Source organism: Mytilus edulis, chromosome 1 (genome assembly GCF_963676685.1).
Source record: "Mytilus edulis chromosome 1, xbMytEdul2.2, whole genome shotgun sequence".
Classification (NCBI taxonomy): domain Eukaryota; kingdom Metazoa; phylum Mollusca; class Bivalvia; order Mytilida; family Mytilidae; genus Mytilus; species Mytilus edulis.
Genome location: NC_092344.1, coordinates 84,196,174 through 84,221,900, shown reverse-complemented (window position 1 = coordinate 84,221,900; position 25,727 = coordinate 84,196,174). Strand labels below are relative to the sequence as shown.

At 31.4% G+C, this 25,727-nt stretch overlaps 1 protein-coding gene across 1 annotated transcript in view; it reads right to left on the bottom strand.

Moving 5' to 3' along the window:
* The window catches only part of LOC139487997 (fibropellin-1-like), a 35,546-nt gene extending 11,569 nt beyond the window's left edge, over nt 1-23,977 (bottom strand). The window contains exons 1-8 of the mRNA XM_071273332.1: nt 23,909-23,977; nt 12,123-12,252; nt 11,625-11,735; nt 9,856-9,966; nt 7,583-7,693; nt 4,249-4,359; nt 2,466-2,576; nt 824-934 (exon numbers count right to left, since the gene is read on the bottom strand). Coding sequence (XP_071129433.1) covers nt 824-934; nt 2,466-2,576; nt 4,249-4,359; nt 7,583-7,693; nt 9,856-9,966; nt 11,625-11,735; nt 12,123-12,252; nt 23,909-23,977 — 865 coding nt within the window. The remainder of the gene's footprint in view (nt 1-823; nt 935-2,465; nt 2,577-4,248; nt 4,360-7,582; nt 7,694-9,855; nt 9,967-11,624; nt 11,736-12,122; nt 12,253-23,908) is intronic.
* Between the last annotated feature and the right edge of the window lie 1,750 nt (nt 23,978-25,727).

The window sequence follows — 25,727 nt, the reverse complement described above, 5'->3', positions numbered from 1 at the left end:
CGAGGGCCCAAATTACATCTTATAGAACTATATTTTGACAATACAGAATACAATGTACCGGATATTAGTTGTATTGGACGAAGTGCAAAAACCACTAGTTGATTAGAAACGATATACCCTAATATAGTATAAAAAGGTTTACTGGATGTCATGCTGCTCGATCGTTGTATTATCCTGATGTCATGTTCAAAATTGTGCTTCTTACCTTATCATTTCCAATGTGTTTAGGTTCGTCTGCTTTATTTTTATTTGAAATAACAGAAGTACAACAAGTCTTCCTTAAGCTCTTATTTTTATAAGAAATTCAATCTCATAAGTCGAAAATAACTGACAATGCAAAGGAAATAAATTAAGAAAAGGCCAAACGACAATAACAGTATACAAATCACAAAAAAGAACACTATATACTGAGCAACACGTCGACGTTTGGAATTATATGACCAAGAAGACCCTAAATAGAATAGAATAATGTAACATTCCCAAAGGGACTTAGTTTCTTAATCTAAAAACAGGAAATTATATTATTTATTAAAGACATGAATATTAAATTTGAAGCACCGAAAGTCTGTGTACTTATAACACATTTCCTGAAAAAATTTACCAGTACCCTGAATAGTTTAATCATCTTTAATGGGTTAAGTAATTGTAATAGTATCAATATAAAACATTTCATGGTGTTAAATAATCAAAATTATAGATTGCAGCAGTATTAAGAGACAAAATTAATAAACAAAAAAATAGAACTTACCAATTTGACTAGGGTAGGGTTATTAATAAGAGAACGGTAATACATAATGGAAATTATAGAATCTATATAACTTACCAACATCGCAGTCGATTCCACTATATCCGAGATCACATGAGCAGGAATACCCATTGATTTGATCTAGGCAAGTACCATGCTGACATGGAGATTGTGTGCATTCATTTATATCTAAAATGAGATGTGTAAAACATAACCTTAAATGGAAGCGTATAAAAAGTAAAATCACAAAATAATGAACTCCGGGAAAAATCCAAAACGGAAAGTACCTAATCAAATGACAAAACACATGAAAGGAAAAGTCAACAACTATCATATCCTTGACTTGGTACAAGAATTTTTAAATGTAGAAAATGGTAGATTGAACCCTGGTTTATAGCGCTAAACCTCTCACTTGCATGACAGTCGCATCAAATTCTATTATATTTACAACGATGCGTGCAAAAATCAGACATAATACTTTACTCATTATTGAAGACCGTACGGTTACCTATAGTTGCTAACATCTGTGTCATTTTGGTCTCTTGTGGAGAGTTGTCGCATTGGCAAGCATACCACATCTGCTTTTTATAATAGGTAAAAATGTTCATATAGGGGTACACTATTCATCACCGTGTCACAATCTCAATCAGAACACAAACAAACCAATATTTAACAAAGAAGCACACATAATCATATATCAAAGAAGTAGGTCCGGTAAGGGCCGATTTTGGCCTCAAATTTCAGGTTCATCTGCCGATTGATTTTGAACATTTTTTAAACACTTAAGTGTCTATTTCAGCTGATTCAATTAGTTGATATGAAAGACTTTAACTGATTTTGTCAGTAAAACGCTCCGATTCAAGCTGAAATATGAAAAATCTATCAACTATGCCAAAAAATGTCACTTTTCAGATGGTTTTTGTCAAAATTGAAGGTGGCCGAATCCGTGTTCATCCTAAACCTTTATATATGTTATGTTCTATCATCAAATACAATTTACATTTCAATATTATGAATAAACACATATGCAGCCAATTTCATTTAAGACAGAAACCGTCTAAAATTTAACTAAAATTCTAAAATTGTGAAGATTTCAGTAATTTAGCATGACTTAATGGTGCTGGTACCCGATATATGTGCATTGTATTGTCAAAAGCAGCCCATATTTATGGATCAAAAGCATTCTACTTTACAATATATCACTCAAAGTTTACATTTTAACAATTTGTAAAACTGCTATACTTTTGGGCCAAAAAGGGGTCTTACTAGACCTACTCCTTTAAAAACCACGCTCATTGCATAATATTTATGTATTTAAGATCGACCCAAAAATAGAGATATAAAATAATTTTGTCGTTCAAAGTATTTTTCAAATTATAATAACAATATCATAATGGCATTATAACAGAACAATAACGTAATGGCATTATTATATAACAATAACACAAAGGCTGGATGTTTAAGAAATACAAAGCCACGTCATATGTACCAAAGAAACACAAAATGTCACTGTGTCTTTATATAAAAAAAAAAACCCGAAAATAATACTTAACAATTTGACTTTAGAAAGGTAATAAATAAGAGATTTGACTTTAGAAAGGTAAGAAATAAGAGATTTGACTTTAGAAAGGTAAGAAATAAGAGATTTGACTTTAGAAAGGTAATAAATAAGAGAAAGGTAATAAATAATAAAAATTATAGAAACTATATATTAACTTACCAACAGTGCAGTCGATTCCACTATATCCAGGATCACACGTACAGGAATACCCATTAATTTGATCTAGACAAGTACCATGCTGACATGGAGATGGTGAGCATTCATTTATATCTAAAATGTGATGTTTAAAACAATATCATAGATGGAAACACATTGTGTCTTAATGCTTATGTTCACAGGTTTTCTGTTATGGTTTTATTTTTTTTTCATATTGCGTGCGTATCAAAGAGAAAAATTAATGTTAAAAATTGAGTTTCCTGCCAAATAAAATCCAATGTATTTACTGTTCGTGTTCTGTATTTTTGTTTGAAATGCAATTAATCTTCCAAAAACTATTTTTTTTATAAGAAATTACGGATATTTTCATTACGTTTTTTCGTTTCACAATACACATTTTTGAAAACGTGTTACAGAACTGCAATTTTTTTTTAAATATGTATTTTCAAATATTTTGAAATCAAGCGTCATCGAAGAGACATTTACTATCGAAATGCGCATCTTGTGCAGTACAACTCATTAGCTATTAGTTAAATTAATTTCATTGACCAATGCGTATGTACTTTTTTTAGTACTTGTATTGAGATCTGTTTTCTATAGTTACAGCTGATTTACTTATATGAAAAGGAGATACTATAAATAACTTCAAGCAGAATCAATGACATAAAATATATGTACTAGATAAAACTATGAATATGTCCCTTGAATATTATGTTGTTATTAATTTGAAATTTTACTCATCTAGCAAATGAATTTCAAGTTTTTTTCCCCAGAAACCGAAATATAAGTTTAAATGTCATGGGATGTATAAACAAAATATGAGACATTTTTTCATACGGTGTCAAACTTTAGTATTATTGCGATATGATCAAGTTGTTATAAAAAATATAAGTTGACTTGATTTAAAGCTACAGATTGGGAATAGTGTATGCATGTATTACATAAAGAAATATAAAAAAGGTAAAATTCGTTATCTTTTAGGTAATAAAAGTTGTTGTTAAGAAATGAAGAAAGTCCAGTGAAATGAATCTTATTTACCACTTATTCCACTGACTTTAATTTTGACAACACAACACGTGTTATTTTGGCATTTCGTAATAAGGAAAACTATGTAGAAAACAATAATTAATTTGCACAACAGTATAGTAAACCCTCTGCTTCATCGTTTAACGAATACATATGACATTTAAAACGTATATGTTCTAACAACAGCAACATGGTTATGTTCTGTACACAAAACTATTCCAACATGAGGTAAAACGACTGAAATCGACACTGCATACTATCAACATCAGTAATTTGATGACCGATATGATACCATTATAGTCGTCTGATCTGCAATATTGTTGATTGTGTTCTATGTCATATCATGACTTTTTGACAGACAAATTTGCATAGTGGGTGATCAGAACATAAGAGCCCTGTCGACACATCGGGTTTTGCCCTTTGCGTGCTATTATTGTGTTTGTTTTGTTCGACAAAATAAGCATCTCATGCTATGGATGTAAAACCCGATAAAAATAAAAAGAATGTCACCATCTAATAGCTATAGGATAATACGGGAAATATTGTCGATATAATCAAACAATCTGGTTCAACGGTAAAGAAATAAGCCAAAAAATCATAGCTGTTTTGTCAATATTCATACAACCTTTAATTCTATTAGTTGACGATGGCTGTCCTGAGCATGTCCAGTATTTATAAGGAATGTCACTGAAAAAGGGAAACAAGGGAAAACAGCTGTAAATAATGGTAGCTTCTTAATTTTTAAAGCCATACCATTTACCTGTTTCACAGTTGTCTCCTGTGTATCCTTTTGTACAAGTACAAACATATCCGTTTATTTGGTCTTGGCATATCCCATGGTCACACGGATTAGAACTGCACTCGTCAATACCTGTAAAAATATTGGGCTATTATAAAAGTATATGTAATGTTTGAAGTAACACCGGACTTAGACTTCAAAACTACAGAAATGTCTGTCACCATATTTTCTTTAGGCTTAAGCAATTTTATGTCTAAATAAACAGTCGATTTGATTTAATTTCAAGTGGTATTAAAGCGAATAGAGATGATCAAAAGACAATATTATTGGGCATATCATCTACAAAGTCATATTTTAAAATGGGAAACGGAAGGTACCAGCCTAGTTTTATGTCTTGTAGATGCTAAATAATTCGATATAATCAAACATGGATATTTACACAAAACCATGTGTCTCAATTTCATCAAAGATAAATTATCAAAGGGATCAGATTCACAGTGTGGCATTTCATTCCAGTCTTCAAATAGGAGATTTTAAGTCGTCTCTGTACATTTCTATTGGAATTTACTTAGAGGTACCAAATTAAATTTCAATAGGTCTTACAACATCTGTATTTTGCTAACCAAACCTTGTAGACATACAAATTTTGTATGATATTCTGTTTAACCATATGAAGTGAAGGTACCTAAAATATATATGTGTCTGTATGAATTGTTTGGAAAACCAAAGAGCCTGGAATTGTGCTATCTGTAATTAACACCATTGGCCTGTATAAGTTATATATAAAGTTGAATACTTTTATTCGTAGTTTTGACGTCCTGTCGGCTTATAAACTGGAATTTGTACCTCAATTTTAAGTTTGGATTTATAGCATTTCTATTGTCATCTTATAAGGTCATGCCGATTTAATAACTACACGTCTGGAGCTGGCATGTCAGTTAACTGCTAGTAGTCTGTTGTTGTTTGTGTATTATTGTCATTTTGTTTATTTTCTTTGGTTACATCTTCTGACATCAGTCGGACTTCTCTTGAACTGAATTTTAATGTGCGTATTGTTATGCGTTTACTTTTCTACATTGGCTAGAGGTATAGGGGGAGGGTTGAGATCTCACAAACATGTTTAACCCCGCCGCATTTTTGCGCCTGTCCCAAGTCAGGAGCCTCTGGCCTTTGTTAGTCTTGTATTATTTTAAATTTAGTTTCTTGTGTACAATTTGGAAATTAGTATGGCGTTCATTATCACTGAACTAGTATATATTTGTTTAGGGGCCAGTGGAAGGATGCCTCCGGGTGCGGGAATTTCTCGCTACATTGAAGACCTGTTGGTGACCTTCTGCTGTTGTTTTTTTCTATGGTCGGGTTGTTGTCTCTTTGGCACATTCCCCATTTCCATTCTCAATTTTGCAATAAGAAAAAAATGTGAAAACGATTTAATTAAGTAGTGTCAAGTATGGGTATGACAATAAACCGTGAATTTAGCAAATCCCAAATACACTGGTTGGTGATGCGTCTGACAAATGCGGAACGCAAGGATTATGTAATAGGTAATAGGTTACACTTACTATTGGTAACGGTATTGGGTTCGACGTTGATAATTATTGGTAATATTAATTATATGGAAAACAAGAGGGGTCGGAATGTTATAATTTTTAATCAACACCATTGTCTATATTAGTTATATCTAAAGTTGAACTCTTTGATTCGTTGTTTTTACCCAATGCCGGTTCACAAATTGGACTCGTTATATTAGTATCATAAATATAAATATATATCCACCAATTTAATTTTAATTTCAAGTTTAATCATAGAAATGGGTTTCAACCGACCTTCAAACCCTTCATGATTATATCATGAGGAGTACCCGAATTGCACCCATACTTAAATTCACATCCGTAAAAATCAAATAACCAATGTTTGGTATCATTTTTTCCAAATATTTAGAACAATTTGACAATAGTTCATGTTTTTTTATTAATCTTATTTAAGAAATGAATGCCTATACCTTTTATTCATTGCTCATTTTTAAGATTTTACTTTTGATTGACGTAGTATGGTTATGTCTTAGTTGATTTTACTTTTTCTAGTTAATATTTCAGCTGCTGACATATACTGTGAACGTTGTAAGTATAGTTTAATATGTTTTTCTATGCTGAAAGACGTGCATAACGTCAAACTATTCACATTCAAACTGTTAAGTCTCTAAGAAAACTTGTAAAAAGTAAAATCACAAAAATACTGAACTTAGAGGAAAATCAATTCGGAAGGTTTTCCCTGCAATTTTGCTAACTGTGTGCAATTTGGATATTAGGTGCAATTTGGGTATTGTGACGTTTTATTAAAATTAATGGCCTAGTATATTCCAACAACTGTTCGAACGTCGTAGATTTGTTAAAATAAATACCTTACAATGTTTATATGTAAATCTTCGCACAAAAAAAGACGTCAGATACAGTACAATTTATGTGACCATTTCACACCGATTTACGATTTATGTGAACGTTTAACACCTTATTACGATTTATGTGTTTGATTATCTAAACATAATCAACCTTACACTTGTACCATTTCCAACAAGTTAAAAACTAACAGTTAATTTGTCACGAAAATATACATAAATTAACCAGCTATAAATTTTAGACGAACATATACAACCTCTTGTAACTCTCATTTGAACTATTTTTAACGACATCTACATTTTATTACACATCTATACAAGTGCATTCAATAAAACCAATATCGAATATATTTTAAAAGTGTCTAAAATTAAAAATATATGATCTAGATTTTTGTAGCCTGTCTTCAATCAATCTATTTTGAATTTACCAATAAATAATCCTTCTACATTATCGATGTCATTTTTAAACAAATCACGAGTAATAATTGTCTTTCTGAAATCTTTACCTCTAAACTTTTGGAATATTGGGTCCTCAATGCTCTTCAGATTACACTGAACTTGTCATTATGAATTTTTTATTCGAGCGTCATGGATGAGTATTGTTTAAAAGGAAAATGTTTGCCATTTGTTGTTCCGTACTTCACATAAACGAGTCTGTTTGAGTTCTGAACTATAACTTATACTTGTGGCATTCCTTTGTTTTGTTGTTGCTTCAAAACATGTATGTTTTATTGCAATCATTAACAATGACGAGTTTGGAGTGTATAAGGCGTATTTTCTTAATTGTTTTTTGTCAAACAATTGGCAAAACAAACTTTATCAATGATGACTTTATAAAAAAAAAGAACCAATCTGATATTTTACAGTACCAGTATGAATGATATATGCAGTTGAGCTAAACATCAAAACCATCACATTACACTCAGGTTTAATTGAAATTCTACGACACCAATTACTTACTCAGCTCACAGTCAGAACCTGTGTAACCAGGATTGCATGTACAGGAATATCCATTGATATTATCTTGGCAAGTACCTTGGTGACAAGGAGATGAATTGCATTCATTTATATCTAAAACGTGAAATGATTTTTTTATTTGATCTAGATATGTAGGATCTTTAATTTTTTTTTTTATTTCAGTGAGAGAATATTGTGTCAGTTTGATTGAATGAGAAAATATTTCCTGTATTGCATATATACTCTTCAATTCATTGGGTGTCATGCTTAAACAGATATGAGCATGGTAATGGAGATTGAAATCCTGATAGCAATGATAGGAGATCTCGGAAAAAATGAAGGTTCTTATATATATATCTTTACATCAAACATCCAAAACAGAACTTTGTGAGATACTTTTTATTATTGAAATAATCCCACAAGATATAATAATACCGTATTTTTAGGTTCAGTAGAAATCCATTCGTAAATTTAACGGACGCCATCACCAGTTGGTTGACCGTTTTGGAATATCTGTTTCGACGAATATGTTACAATTGTAACTATATACAGTCATGCTTCATGTCCCCGTATGTGACCTACTGAATTAGACTTGTAACTGATTTTGTTCTTAAATGAGCAACACGACGATTGCCTCATATGGAGCCGGATCTGCTTACCCTTCAAATCAAAAGAACCTGAGATTACACCCCGTTTTTCTTAGGTTCGTGTTGCTATGTCTTTAGTTTTTTATATTGTGTTTTGTGAACTGCTGTTTACTTTTTGTATCCTTAGCAGTCAGTGTCAGTTCATATTCGACTTAAGAGTTCTAATGACCATTTGGTATCAGTCGTCTCTTTTTTTCGAAACACGAGACAGGAGACAGACGACATTGCTGATATGTTCACATGCTCTTTCTTAGGTGACAATAGACTACAAGGTTCATTTTTTGCCCCAAAACCTAATAAACAGCTGCGCCATGAGCGCATGATACGCCCGTCGTCTTGTATGAAAGATTTACGCAATAATCATCAATAGTTTCTGAGAAAGCAATAACCATATATTGTTTTTGAGATACATAGGGACATATTATACCCCCACCCTCTTTAAAAAAAAACTAAATATCACTAAAATAAAATTTTGAATCAAAACCAAAAAGTATACAGATCTTTAAATTAATATAACAAAGAAATGTGTGAAATTTTAAGCAATAATCATAAATTGTTTTTGAGATACGACGCGACATGTAAAACAAATCCTCCCCCTTTTTTTACAAAAGACTAAATAACTGAAAAATAAAATTTTGAATCATCACCAAAAAGTATACAGATCTTTTGATTAATATATAACAAAGAAGTGTGTAAAGTTTTAAGCAATAATCATAAATCTTTTTGAGATACGGCGCGACATGTAAAAACCCCCTCCCCCTTTTTTACAAAATACTCAATAACTCAAAAATGAAATTTTGAATCATCACCAAAAAGTATACAGATCTTAAGGTTAATATAACTAAGACGTGTGTAAAGTTTTAAGCAATAATCAAAAACAGTTTTTGATATACGGTGCGACATGTGAAAAAAACACACCCCTGTTTTAGTTACAAAGAGCCGTAACTCAAAAAGTTTTAATCTTTTTTTCACCAAAAAGTATACAGATCATTGATCATCATAAGAAACAACTATAATAAGTTTCATGAAATTTGGATAAGTCGTTCTCAAGTTACGGTGCGAAATGTTTACGCCGGACATACGGATAGACGGACAGACGGACAGACGGACGGACACCAGACATTTGTATAACATAAAACGTCCCGTCAAAATTTTGACGGGCGTATAAAAATGAACGTGCATTTGTCCAAGAACATTCTTAAGATTTGAATACCTTATATTCTTCCCTAAAAATACCAGAAGGCAATTATAGTATACAAGCTAAGACACGTATCCCCTTAACTAGTATGCGTTTACGTTAGTACTGAGAAGGAATACTTTGAAATGAGAAGTTTCATCATCTAAGTGTTTTGTTGAGTCTCGTAGAAAACAAAATGAAATAGAATACATAAAAGGTTTATTTTATAGAAATTTTGTCATATCATTGAAATTGTTTAATTGTGATACGATGTAAAAAAATGTTCGCTGCCATCACTTAAAGCTCCATGATGTGTCTCGTAACTGATATATTACAGAACCAAAACGCAGAGATCCGTACTTAGTGATATACAAAGTTCAACAGGAAATTAAAGTTGACATATTTGACTTAAATGATGGTATAAATGAAATTTGACGACATCAATTACTTACCCAGCTCACAGTTAGTGCCCGTGAATCCAAGATTACATGTGCAGGAATATTCATTGATATTATCTTGGCAAGTACCTTGGTGGCAAGGAGATGAACTACATTCATTTATATCTAAAACATGAATAATATTTCAAACTTGATTGAGACATCTTTGACGTACTAGTATGCTATTTCTATTGCAGTGATATAACATTGTTTCTCTAAATGATTTGCTATTTTCATACGGATGATTGTGAAAAACAATGTTCTCCTCTCTAAGGAAATAACTGTTCTCGGGAAATGATTATTGGAAATTTTTAATTATGACGCATCATTTTTAAGATAGATTTCATCTGAAATTGCTATTGTGACGTCATGAAAAAAGCGATCATGCCTGATGACGTCGCATGAAAAGAAAACAATCGTTACAATTCTTTAAAAAAGGAAAGACAAACTGGTTTAGAAATCGTCTTAAAATCATTAGAGAATCAGATTCCCTCACTATCTCTCGTGTATAACGATATTCCTTCACTTTCAACAGTTGAATCAAGAATATTGACAAAGCTCAGCAAACCTCGCGTTTCGAAAAATTAGAATTCAACAGTCTCGAGTTAAATACCTTTACACCCTGAATGCAGTGGTGGAATCTATATGCCACTTTGATTGAATGTAAAAAAGAATTCTCTGAAACTGATGAGTTCTTCAATTTATTGCGTGTCATGCTAAATAAAAATTAGTATGAGCATAGAGTGTGAACTGCTGATAGCAACTTTAGAATATCTCACAATGAATGAAGCTATATATATCCTTACATCGAACATCCCTAATAGAATTTTGTAAGATACTTCTTATTATTGGAATAATTTCACATCCAACAAGATACAACATCGAATTTATAGGTTAAGTAGAAATATTGCATTTCAACAAAACCGTATTTGTTTTAAGAAACAGAAGATTGGAAACAAACGTTATTGCTGACATTTTCACAGTCAATGCTTCCCTTGATACCATCAGTTAGAAAAGGTAAACAATGTTTGTGTAAAAATTAGTATATATTCATACAAAGATATTTTTTGTTATTTCGTAGATTCTTTCCTGTAAATACAGTATTCAATTATTGTATATCAGCTAAGAAACGTTACCCCAAGACTTAAACGCAACACCTTTCTCTTTTGAAGTGGATTCAATTGTTTTGAAAAAATGAAAACAACAGGATATAAATTTCTTGCATCTGAAGCCTTTTTTTATGGATTTACCTTTGTCAGGAATGATCAATATCTTAATATTTGAAAGCCAAGGATGAGTACCAACTGAAACAGTTGAAGAACTGTACAACCTCAAAGGACATATAAACATTAGCCAAATAGACCCAAGATGTGGTATGAATGCTCCCATGAACCTGATACGTTAAGCGAACAATGAATATCTCTTTTTGGGATTTCCTACTTTGCATAAATATATTTGTAGTTGAGCCCTTAAAATTGTCCTTCTTATATGGCAGTAAAAAAACCTGCTGTTGTTTGAAGGGGTGAGGACTTTATTATAATAAAAGACAGTGGGCGCATTTTCCTTGTAAAATACCAGTAGCTGCTCTCGATACATGAAGTACTATTTTAGTAAACAGTTTGTTGCAATCACTAAAAGTTTCATGTTGTGTCTCGTAGCTGAAATGTTATAGTACCAATATGCAGAAATCCGTCCTTTTTGAAATATTTAGTTTTGCTGTAAATCAAACACATAATAATTTAGATAAGGGTCTAATTAAAATTTTTACGACTTTAGTTACTTACCAAGCTCACAGTTAGTGCCCGTGTATCCAGGGTTACATGTGCAGGAATAACCATTGATTTTATCCTGGCAAGTACCTTGGTGGCAAGGAGATGAACTACATTCATTTATATCTAAAACGTGAAATGTTACATATTTATAATTTGACTTAGACATCTATGATCTCTGTATTTTTAAACGAGTTTTTTTGTCGGCGATAGGTTTTTTTTCAGTAAGACAGACAATTCTTTGTATTGTATGATTTTTTAAGTTAATTGAGCATCATGGTAAAACAGCAATGTGCATGAATATGAGGAAATGAGATGCGTGATTCAGTTGCACAAATATTTACTGTTATATTTACTATAAGGAATGCAATTTAGAGGTTGTATGTTCTTCAACGATTGACAAATGTGCATAAAATAAGGTACAAATTCTCTCCGGATGTTCTCCAGTTTTAAGATTTATGTATTTCTTAAATTTCAAAATATATCTTATACTATGAAAGTAGCATATATTACCAATGTCACAATTGAGTCCTTTAAATCCGGCATGACAAGCACATGCATAACCATTCACCTGATCTTGGCAGGATCCATGTTTACACGGAGAAGACATGCATTCATCGATATCTAGAAACAGTAAAGATTCCTTAAAGTGAAGCAGCGGAGAAAACAATTTTAGAAATTTAAATAACCTACATACTTCATTGCATTACAATAACTTTTTTAAAAGCTTAAATCGTATCCGTTCTGAAAATATGTGTCGTAAATATGAAATTTAGTAACAAAAATGCTTGAATTTTGATAGAAAAGGGGGGAACTATTCCCATCTGGCCGTAGAACCAAATCTGAAGGGAGAGTCACTGCTATGAGGGATGTTTGAATTCAATATCCAAATTACGATAGGAATGGGGACCTTAAATTCAATAATGCATGTACTCTGGACGTTATAGAATTATAGCAAGAATGTTTGAGCGTTCCGTTTATGGCCCGTTCCGAGTCTGCATTTCTGCTCTTATTCAACACACCTGTTTTCCATTGCAGACAACCTTTTAAACTCTAAATCTCTGTCGTAGAACTTATTATAAAAAGTAAATGATCCAAATGCTCATTATTAAAATTTAAAAAAAAAATGAATCAGAAATATCACGCTTTATCTTAATGGAATTAGTATTGCTTAGTGTTTCATAAAAATGACAGAGGAGAGTTATTTAGAGTTATTCATTCCTCCCGTCAAACGTTAATTTTGGTAGCTCTGTTTATATGCGAAAATATCTACTTTCAATTACATTAGTTTCTGTCATGAATTCAGATACAAAGATATTACTTTCTTTCCTTATCTTGCATATAAATATGGATGCCTTAAAAAATTTTTGTCTTCTAGAGATGCATACTGTTATTATCTTTAGTTGAGGTAGCAAGTGTACTTCTTCAAGTTTTTCCACCGTCGTGTCCATTTCATTCAGTTACATTGAATAGATTTACTTTAAGTTTCATTAAAAAATCCTGTAGGGTTCTCTCACAAATAACTTCATATGCCGAGTACTTAACTGAAAATTTCAATTGTTTATGTACTTTATTCTTATACTATTGGATAAATTATGAATATATTTACGACTGTATTCCCATTTTAATCAGTTATTAGTTGATCCCTCCTCAGTATTTTTCAATGAACAGCAATGTAAGTGCATTTATGTAAGTACTCCTCAAAACATTGCTATGAAATCTTCAACACGAAGTATATGTTACCCTTTTATATGTGTGGCCAGCTTCGTTGTGGTATTTATATAAAGAACAGCAGTACAAGTACTACTTCTTCCTTTTTTGTGTGTGGAGGGATTATACTTTGTTTGTATGCACGGACATTTTATCACGAATCATAAGTAATCATTTCCATGATATTCCAAAACTGAATAAGGTCGGTTTAGCAGTCTTAGTTTCACTACAATGTCTTATTATAATCTGGAAAATCAAGTAAAAATATATATGACAATTCTCATGCTTATACTGAACTACATGTTACTGTACAAATGGAACATATGGAGATATACATTCTAATATTTTTTGAAGTCAGACACGCGAATCAATGAATGTGTTTGTAGATGTTTTTTGTGTTCTGTTAAATTGTTCCTTTTAAAATTGTTGCACGATGATGACTGTTGTATCCGTATTTCGACTATTTTATTTATTATGTCTGTTTAGTTCACGTATCATTGTACATATAACGGAATTTGATGAGACTGCCATCAAAGTGAGAGTTTTAGCGCTTTAAAACCAGGTTTAATTCACCATTTTTTCACATTTGAAAATGCCTGTACCAAGTCAGGAGTATGACAGTTCTTGTCCATTCGTTTTTGATGTGTTTTGTCATTTGATTTTGCCATGTGATTATGGACTTTCCGATTGGATGCTCCTCTGAGTTCAGTATTTTTGTGATTTCACTTTTTTCTAATCAAACCGTTGCCGATCTAGTGATATTTAAAAACAAAGAGACATTTTAACTGAAACAATCAGTAAACATTTCGGTTTGTGACCTTTTTTAAAAGTGCACTTCAAATTATTGTAACGGTATGCATGATGTCACAAATCTTTACTGTGATTGGATGAATCAATGGAATTGAAAATCGAACAACAACAAAAATAAGAAAAGAAAAGGAAAACATTACGGTCATACGAAAAAATGAAATTATCCAGATAATCAAATATATTTTCAGGTAAATAAGACTTTTTATCGGCACTGTCCAATTGTTTGCATTTCTATGCTTAGGCTTCAAAACATGAGTTGGTAAATATCAATGATATATCATAAGTTCTACCAGGTTAATGGTTATGCTATTTAAGGCTATAATGCGTAATGTTTTGTCATTTGATTTTGCCATGTGATTAGGGACTTTCCGATTGAATTTTCCTCGGAGTTCAGTATTTTTGGTATTTTACTTTTTTCAAAAATATATGTAGTAGAGAGTAATGTTATAGTATAGCAAAGCTTTAGTCTAAAAGAAGATCCCCAGTAGTATACTGCTGTTCAATAGTCATGAATCGGTTTAACTGAAACAATTCCTAATCAAAATCCAAAACAAAGAGGAAAATAATGGAACAACAGAAACACTGAACGTCTACAAAAACAAACGTCAACATATATAGCAACAAACTTTTTGATAACAACTGACATATTCCTGACTTGGTACATAACATATAAAAAACTGGTCACATTCCCTAGTTATATCTCTACAAGACGAAACATAGAGATCATATCTGGGAACCGGTACATAATCAAAATTAATTATTTATGATTATAATATAGCTCTCCAAAAGAGGCGTGGTTTGTTAAGCAGCTGTATTTACAAAGTGCAACCTTTATGTATTTCTGTATCTCTGAAAACTACCTGTATATATATTTAGCATGCAGTGTAGATTTTAATTCTTTAGAGAAAGGTGCATATACTTAATTTTCAGAATCGTCATCCTTTTACCGTTTTGTTGCGTGCATTTTTTCAACTATAATAAAAAGTAATCTCATAAAGATTCATTTTTGATTTAAACTCTTTGCTCACATCTGAATGCGTCAGATATTTTTTTTTTAAATATAGTACTTGTTCAAAATATTCCTGGAAAGAAAAGACTAGCAGTTTAAAAACATACATGCAAAATTTCATTTACTTAACATCAGCTGATTAAATATTTTCTAACTGAATAGTACATTTCTGACACGTATGTAAGTTATTTTCATCTTGACTTTAATATCCTTATGTTGTTTTACCACTCTATTCATTCATGAGGCTCCGCCTTAAACACTTATCAAAAACCATCTATATCTATAATATATTTTTAAAACTTATATTATATAATGAAATTTAGCAGCGCACATATTTTGTTCAAAATTTTCCAGTAAAGAAATGTAATAATACAATAATTTGTACTAAATCATTTCTTAAATTAAGTATAGAGGGATTTGTTTCTAGGAACAAAAAGCATCTGCAAAGCATTTGCATGTACTTCTGAAAGTCTAAAAAAAAATTGGAAAAGATAATATTGTGTTTAGGATCAAAGATGTAAAACAAATTGGAAGAAAAAAATAGCAAGAATCAACATACAATTATATAGATGAAAATTAAGTACTAGTATATCTGCAAAGGATTTCAAAATTTTAATCAGTCAATTTTTATTCCTCAAAATTATTTCAAATATAGGTTTCTACAATTTTGTATGAATTCCTTTTTTTAACAAAGTAATTGTTCCATTCTGGTCTAAATCTAAAGGTTTTGATGAGAAACACAACTCTGTAAATACAGCTATTTTGCATTTGTTGGTCAATTGAATACCGTGTACAAATTTGAATACATGTACTTCATTAAGTTCAGTTAAACACGATAAAAACTGATTCCTTGAATCGTCGGATCTTGGCACGTATAATACTACGTTTAAAAAAAGGTGCGCACAACTACATAATAAATAACTTCCATATATAAATGAAGTCATGACACAAAAAAAATCGCAATTCAAGATGTATCCCATAGCTATTTTACAAAAAGAACTGTAATGAAATATATAAAACAAACTGGGCGTTAATATAATCACTTTGAAGGTTATAAATGCAATTGATTTTACATTCAGAATTACAAAACTTAAATGAAGTTTGAGTAACATTTTTATTAATAGTTTTAAATTGAGAAAAACACATGCGTACAGTTTGTGATTAATAGATGCATGATTTTTTTTTATTAGTTGTTAGTGGCTTTGAACAAGATGCCAGTAACTGCGAGTACTCTCAGATCAGTAATTAGTGTCTATTTGTTGTTTGGATATACAAGTAGCCGGCCATGTCCACTCTGTGTTTTTGTTTTGTGTATTTTTATTTGTATCCATCTGATGAGTTAAGCCTTTTTCAACAAACTCTTATAGTTCGTTCTTGTGTTGTACTGTTACACCACTGTCCCAAGTTAGGGGAGGGTAGGAGTCCCGCTAACATGTTTACCCCCCCCCCCCCCCATTCTGTGTGTATGTGCCTGTCCCAAGTCAGGAGCATGTAATTCAGTGGTTGTCGTCTGTTGATGTGTTACAAATATGTTTTTCATTTATTTTTGTATATAAATTAGGCCGTTAATAAGGGAACACACAGAACATACACCAACATTTTGTACGTTTCAACAAAAATTAGCATTTAACGATTGTAGGACAACTATAACAAAGTAAATACGTATTTAGAATTTTATAGTTTTGGAAGGTAGATTAATTTCATTATCGTGTTAATCCTGAAATTGCTGTATTAAAATACAAATATAAAGATATTGAACTCGTGGTTTTAACCTGAAGCACTCATTAAACAAGTCGGAATAATGTGCGATTAGTCAGTTTTATATTTATTTACAAAGATTTAAACAACGTGGATATCTACAAAATATATTCCTTTATTACTGAACACGAAATCCAATCATCCTATAAAATACTGATTAGGAAGATCTGATGCATGTTTATCATACATTTATGGATGCGTTATTTGTTTTACAGAATATAGTGAACATATTGTTGTCACGGCGAAGTATCAGGAATATGGAAATGGCCCCCATCCGTCTGTCCGTTTCATACTTGGAAGAATTATTTGCGCCACTTTCTCTTGATTTTGCTATAGTGCAAGTTTGATTAGACATTTTTTTACGCGAAGAAAAGAACTTGTAAACGCAACTACTTCCGTTTTACCATTAGCCTTGAATATAGAACCATTTGATTTTGCCATTTGATAAGGGACTTTCCGTTTTGAATATTCCTCGGAGTTCAGTATTTTGTGATTTTACTTTTTTACGCAGAAAAAAACACAGATCAATAAGTAGTTGTACCATTATTTTCAGAAATATTAATTTGAGAGTATTTGTAAAAACATTTTGGATGATTTATTTTTTACAGACTATATTGAACATATTGTTGTCACGACGACCCACCCGGAATATGGAAATGGTCTCAATTCGTCCGTCCGTCCAGCGAAGAACTTTTATATTTGGTAGGATTATTTGTCGTCACATTCTCTTGACTGTGCTATAGTGCAAGTTTGATTAAACATTTTTTACGCGAGCTAAAGAACTTTGGTCATTTTGGAAAATAATTTTCAAAATGAGACCTTGTAAAAGCAACTACTTCCGTTTTACCATTGGCTATAATATAGAAATCGTCAAGCTAATATGTATTGAGAGTATTGAAATGTTATACTTGTTATACAAAATACCATTGACAAGTCTCTTGACAATGACCTAGGGATCAGAACCTTAAAAAAGTCGTCAAACTAATATGAACACTGAAAATACCATTGATATATTCCAAGTATGTCCTATCAGACTGACAAATGCAAAAAACTTAAAATGGAAAATAAATTAAATTTATTCAAGTTCACTTGACCATGTCCTACAGACTGATATATACATATAGTAATTCGACTTTATAATACCACAAGAATTTCCTATCAAACTAGCTTAAGTTGAAAACTTAATAATTGTTGTTGCCGTCGTCGAAAAATCATTCCCTATGTTGGTGTATTTCACACGACAGTATTACATCTTCATGTTAAACGTTTGAAATATATAAGAGTATTAAGTCTGTTTTCGTATTCATTTAGTTTTTATGACTTCGCAAAACTTTGTTAGAATTAAAAAAAAACTATTTCACTGAAACCGAAATGTTTCTTTTTAATGAGGGGATGAAAAATGTTGAACATTGTTTTTCTCTCTGAAATTTGAAATTACACATCACAAATGGAGTTCCAGTGAAAAAATAGAAATGATCTCAAACACAGAAGATGCACGTTAGTGGTCAATTCCTAATATTATATTAGTCATTCTACTAAATAACATAGAGAATGTATTGGTTCACAATGTATACCTGCTTCACAGCATTGGCCACCATATCCCTGTTGACAATGACATATTTTCTTACTGTCATAAGTACCGTGGTCGCATCTTTTTGCACAAGGTCTTTCTTCTGTTATGTCTTTTGGTGTCTTGTTGCACATTTTCAAACAATCGTTTCTATATAAAGCAATTTGTTTGGTTTGTTGACAGCACATTAGTGTTTCCCTTTTTTGTACTCCATTACAAGGAAGCGAACATTTTGTCCATATCAAATGCATTCCGAGATCACAGAAATTAACTCCCGGTCCACATTCATTAACACACCAAACAAAGGGAACACACAGAGCAATGACCAACAATTTGTACATTTCAATAAACTGTATTTATTCACAAAGTTTAAAAAAATGAGGATATCTACAAAATATAATCCTATGCTAGTGAACACAAAATCCAAACATCCTATAAATGCTGATTAAGAAGAGGCATGCTCATCATACTTCACTCTCTTAATACGTATTCCTCAAAATGACATTATTCTTCCAACGTACAATTCGCTTTTTGTGTGTGAAATTTCACACTTATATTTGTCATAGCGATTGGTATCATCGTTTATTATGATAACTTTCTATATTCTTTCTACAGCACGATTTTATTTAAATTTAAGGGTTTCTCCAATTCTTATGATAAATGAGCATTTACATTGGTATTTATTGTAATGTAGTATATAATAGATGAGAATTATATAACTAAGCGTCTCAATAAATCAACGGACAGAGTACAGATATTTTACGGGGAAGTTATAAGTCCTGTCGAACCTAAATTATAGTCGGTCAGATTTTTAAGCAATTTTTAAATTACATGAAATCAAAAGGTACTGAATTAGTTTGAATTGTTGTGACAGAGTTAAACTTCATTTTCATTCTAAAGTCTTATGTAATTGATGGATATCATATTTTCCAACAAAAATATTGTAAGATTCTAGGATCAGTTTTGATTAATATGATGTGTCCTATTTTCGAGTTTCTTTAGTGGCGAATATACTTGTTGTTTATAGAAATATAATGTAACCATCATCTAATAACGCAAATCAATACACACATTGCTTCTCTATCAACATAAAAAAAATGCAATCGTACTGATATCATACACGAATATATTGAAGTATTTTATGTTAGGTTGTGTTATATTATATATTTTTGTAATGATTTGATAGATTTTTTTTTAAAAGGATACCGGCTAAAAGAGTCATATCAAGTATTGCTAAAAGTATTGCTTAACAGGCCTTGTAGAACTGCAAAATGCCTATAAAAACGTCTTATTTTGTTAAATATTTGTTTGTTTTTATTCAAATTTTGACACGGTCATGACTAGTGTACCCTATTTTGACAATTTTACCTATTATGTCTGTAATGTTTACGCATCGTTGTAAATATAATGGAATTTTATTCGACTGTCATACAAGTAAGAGGTTAGGCGCTATAAAACCAGGTTCATTTCACCATTTTCTACATTTGAAAATGACTGTACCAAGTTAAGAATATAACAGTTATTGTCCATTTGTTGCATGGTGGGCACTGTTCTATATTAATTCGATTTTTCTAATAGATTGGAGTTCAGTATTTTTGGTGAATTTACTCTTTTAATGTAGAAAACACAGATTAATATGAAGTTGTACCAGAATCTAAAGAAATAATAATTTAAGAGTATCTGTAAAACCTTTTGGATGCTTTATTTTTTACAGAATATATTGAACATATTGTTGTCACGGCGACGCACCCGGAATATGAAAATGTTCTCCATCCGATCGTCCGTCCAGCGAAGAACTTTCTTACTAGATAGGATTATTTGACGTCACATTTTCTTGACTGCTTTAGTGCAAGTTTGATTAGATATATTTTACGCGAGCTTAAGAACTTTGGCCATCTTTGAAAATAATTTTCAAAATGAGACCTTGTAAAAAGTAAAATCACAAAAATACTGAACTTAGAGGAAAATCAATTAGGAAAGTCAATAACCACATGGCAAAATCAAATAACAAAACGCATCAAAAACGAATGGATAGGAACTGTCATATTCCTGACTTGGTACAGGCATTTTCAAATGTAGAAAATGGTAGATTAAACCTGGTTCTATAGAGCTAACCCTCTCACTTTAATGACAGTTTCATCAAATTCCGTTATATTTACATTGATGCGTTAAATAAACAGACACAATAAATAAAATAGTCAAAATATGGGTAAATATGTCATCATCATATAACAATTTTAAAAGGGACAATTTAACAGAACACAAACACATATACTATCTACGGACACATTCATTGATTTGAGTGTCTGACGTCAGAAAATTTTATACGTCACATAGATTTGTCGTTCAATGTGCATACAAACAATTTTAAAATTTTCATAGGCAATGTTAGCATACAGGGTTAAAAAATCAAAAGTATGTAAGAATAATTTCAGAAATAGACCGAGATTTAAACTAGTCCAAAAGTTATAAATAGAATTTATAAGAATCCACAAATAGTTAATTCCACTACGCGATTGAATGATTGTGACGTTTCTGGTTCAACGTTTATTGTAATTTATAATAGTAATATATCATAATGACATATAATAGAACAATATCATACTGAAGGGATCTTTTAAAGAACAGAGTCACGTTATAAGAACAAAAGAAATACAAAAAGTCGCATATACAAAACAAACCACCAAAAAATTAAATCCAATACAAAGACATTGACGAGATGTATAAGTACCGAGCCACGTCAAACGGATATCACAAAAAAACATTCAACAGTAAAAGTAATATTAATAATAGAACAAAGACAAATGAAATAACTATAAAACACGTTGTTAATATGATAAACAACATCAGTACGCAGAATCTATACATCAAGACCATCGTGTATTATTTGAGAAGTTGATATGGAATATTTATCAACAAGGTCTTGGTACCTTCCGATGAACTTTTTTTTAGAAAAAGGACGAGACGTTCTTTGACATACCCCTGGTTCATCAACTTTCTACTCAGACACTGATGACGTTTTTTGAAAGTTTGAGTAGGAGCTGCAGGCTCTTGAATATCGAATAAGTTGGGAATTATATATCCCATATGCAGGTGAAGTTGGTATATTGCTACTAAAGTGCGGGAAATTTATAATTTCAAAATTAAAATCGTCTCGTTTGTCATAGATTCTGGTACTGAGATGACTGTGTAAGTCAAATTCGAGATATAAGTCTAAAAATGAGAGGAAGCCGTGTCTGTTGTTTCTTTAATCTCTAGTTCTGGGGGATATATTAATGGAACCCAATCAGAAAAGTTCGGATTGTTTATGGAAAGAAAATCATCTATATATCTGAAAGTCAAATTAAATAATCTGGCTTCTTTGATCCTCTTGTTTTTGACAAGTGTCTGGAGGAACTCCGATTCATATAAAAATAAGAAGAGGTCGACAAGAAGAGGCGCACAGTTTGTTCCATAGGAATGCCGACAATTTGTTGGAAAAGTCTACCTCCAAACTGAACAAATATGTTGTCGATAAGAAACTCCATCATACTGACCACTTGTTCTTCTGAGTAGCATGTTTTACCTTTTTGTTTGTCACTATCAACGAAATATGCCTTATGAAATCCAAAAGTAATAAATTTATAGCGTATGCTACCATTTTTATGTTGAAAGGCATTGTGGATTATTTCTTTTAGGCGATTTTTCAATTTCACATGGGGAATGGTGGTATACAGGGTTGAAAAATCAAAAGTTTTGATGGAACTAATTTCAGAAACAGACCGAGATTTAAAATTGTCTAAAAGTTCAGAATTTTTAGGAATCCACATATGGCTAATACCACTACACGAGTAAACAGTTTCACAGTATTTCTGAAGATCCTCTTTCACTGCGGACAATTCTTTTACAAGACATTCGTAGTAATACGATTTACATACAAAGACAATATTATTTCAAGCTTTGTCCGCAGGAACAACAACATACTTATCATGAAGAGTTGATAGACATTCCATGGTCTCTTTGTCTCTGAAAATGGTCGATCGTTCACATAGTTTTTCAACTTGTGAATGCGACGTTGTATCAGAGACTTGATAGTTTTAAACCACTCTGACAAAGTGTCCAGTTCAACTTCTTCTCGCTTAGCCCATGCTCTGGCGTAGTCCTAAATGGAATCCATATTTATTTTAAAGTTATGGTTCCAATTGATGTGTTGGGGTTCTCTAAACTTAGGACCATGAGAAATCACCTTTCGGAGATTTTCATGTTGAATTATGTTTAGATCTCCAGTTATAACATGACCAGAGGGGTTGTAATTATAAGGCGAGTGGCAACTACTTCTGTTTTATCATTGGCCTTAAATATAGAAAAATAATTCGTCAAACTGATATGTACTGAGAGTAATAAAATGTTATGCATGTTATACACAATACTATTGATATATCTTATGTCACTGGACCATGACCTATAGACCAGAACCTAGAAATAGTCATCAAACTAATATCAACTGGTAATTATGAAACTTAAAAAATACCATTGATCGATCCAAAGTAGATTATATCAAACTGAAATAAGCAGAAAACTGTAAATTGAAAGGTTTAATTTATTCAAGGTCACTTGACCATGTCTTACAGACTGATATATACAGATAGTAATACCACTTCATACAAAAATCATTTATATATCACAAGAAGTTCCTATCAAACTAGCTTAAGCTGAAAACTTAATAATTGGTAATTGCGTCACTGGAAAAGCATTCCCTATGTCTCGCTTTCTACGACTTTTGTCGCAGGCGAAACAAACAACAAAAAAACCAACCTGAGATTAGTGTACTGCACACGCCATTATAAAATCGTCCTGTTTAACGTTTCGATTTTTTTAAATTTGAATATATATAACAGTTTTCAGTCTGTTTACAGTAATTTTAATTGATAAGTTCGCAAAATTAGCGAAAAATCAAAATTCAATTTTTTTTAGTGAGGAGATGAAAAATGTCTAATATAAAAATGAAGATGTGGTATGATTGCCAATGAGACAACTCTCCACAAGAGACCAAAATGACACAGAAATTAACAACTATAGGTCAACGTACGGCCTTCGACAATGAGCAAAACCCATTACCGCATAGTCAGCTATTAAAGGCGCCGAAATGACAATGTAAAACGGTTCAAACGAGGAAAATAACGGCCTTATTTATTAAAAAAAAAAGAAAGAAAAGAAACGAAAAACAAACATGTAACACATAAACAAACGACAACCACTGAATTACAAGCCCATGACTTGGGACATGCATACAAACATTGTTTTTCTCTCTGAAATTTGAAAATTACACATCATAAATGTAGTTCCAGTAAAATAATAGTAATGATCTCATACAAAGAAGATGCACGATAGTGGTCAATTCCTAAAAATATATTAGTCATTCCACTAAATAATATTGTGAATGTATTGGTTCACAATGTTTACCTGCTTCACAGCATTGACCACCATATCCCTGTTGACAATGACATATTTTCTTACTGTCATAAGTACCATGGTCGCATCTTTGTGCACAAGGTCTTTCTTCTTTTATGTCTTTTGATGTCTTGTTACACATTTTTAAACAATCGTTTCTACTTAAAGCAGTTTGCTTGGTTTGTTGACAGCACATTAGTGTTTCCCTTTTTCTTACCCCCTCACAAGGAAGCTGGCATTTTGTCCATAGTAAATGCATTCCGAGATCACAGAAATTAACTCCTGTTCCACATTCATTAACAGCGTCAGAAACGGTAAGCAGAGACATTGAAATAAACCAAAAAGGAATGAGTAGCACTTCCATATCAAACTTACTTGAAAAAATTAAAAAGGAGAGACAACGAAACAAAAATATCAATAGCTTATCTGATAACGATATGAAAGTTTACAATAAAGAGAACCCCTGGTAGTTTACAAACGACATCAGAATACAATCCAAAATCGGATTTTTCCTATTTGGCAACTTAACCTAAATTTTTAACTTAATAACTCTGCACCAAAATTAATATATATCGTAATTTATTTGAAGGGTTTTTATGTTTATCTCATCTGTTTGAATACAGCTGTGAAAGTTAATCCCTAGGTCATTATGGCGTTTAGAAATGGCTTTTAAGAAAGTGACATAGGCCTGGAATATAGATATTAATAATAACACTGCCAATTACTGCATTTTAACAAGTTAAATTTATCATTTCATAATGGATTATGATGATGTGCACCTTTCTAATATCTATAATTGATATGATTTTGAGTTTGATTATCGATACATTATAAAATATAGTACACTGTTGGTTATTTCGCTACTTAATAGAACGATTCCACGTTTTTAATTCTCTCACAAATGTAGGTTTCTCAACGTTTCTTCTTTTTTTTCCTAAATTTAATGCAATTCAGAATAAATTAAATATTTCAACACAGAAACAAAATATTCAAAATCTGCATCCACATGCCCTATCATTTTGAACTAATATCGATAGTAAATTGCTAAAACAAAAACTAGTTAACCGCTAGCTAAATGACTTTATCCATTTAATTAAAAATAAAAAAAGATAATTTAAAAAAAACAACGTGTGACGTTATCTAAAGAACGAACAATAATATGATATATGATCTGTTACAAATAATTTGACAAAATAAATTATTTTGAAATGAGATCCATATTTTATTAGTGTATATCAATGTTTAAATAACATTCATCCTCTTGTCCGTAGATAAAGATTCCCTAAGACAACGCTTAGTTAACAAAGTAAGATGTGACTTTCAGTTTATCCTGTAGATTACATTTTATTTATTGGCCGTTTAGTAAAATTGGTCGAATTTAACTTATCTAAAATGTGAACTTGAAAAGTTGATTAAGTCTGAATTGACATCACTGAGTTATATCAATTGACGTTCAAACTGATACGTGGGGCCAATTTGCAGGTATCTTCATCATGTCTAGAATTTGGTCTCAGCATGTAATTGTTATATACTGTGATACTATGTCTCGCTTAAACGTTAAAATATAATTTGCACAACAAAAAACTATTTTATTTGTTACGGAAAGTACCAACGCAATCTTCATTCAAAAAAGTCAATCAAACTATTGAACTATGTAATACTGATATGTCAATTTAATACTTTTATGATAAAAACAACCTAATATAGTTATATTTTTTAAAAAGAATTCATCATTATAAAAGTGCATGTTATGAAGGCGAAAGGCAAATGTTGTTGACCAAAAGAGGTGTTTTGTTTATTTTTGTCGTTATTTCGTTTTATAGTTATGTTT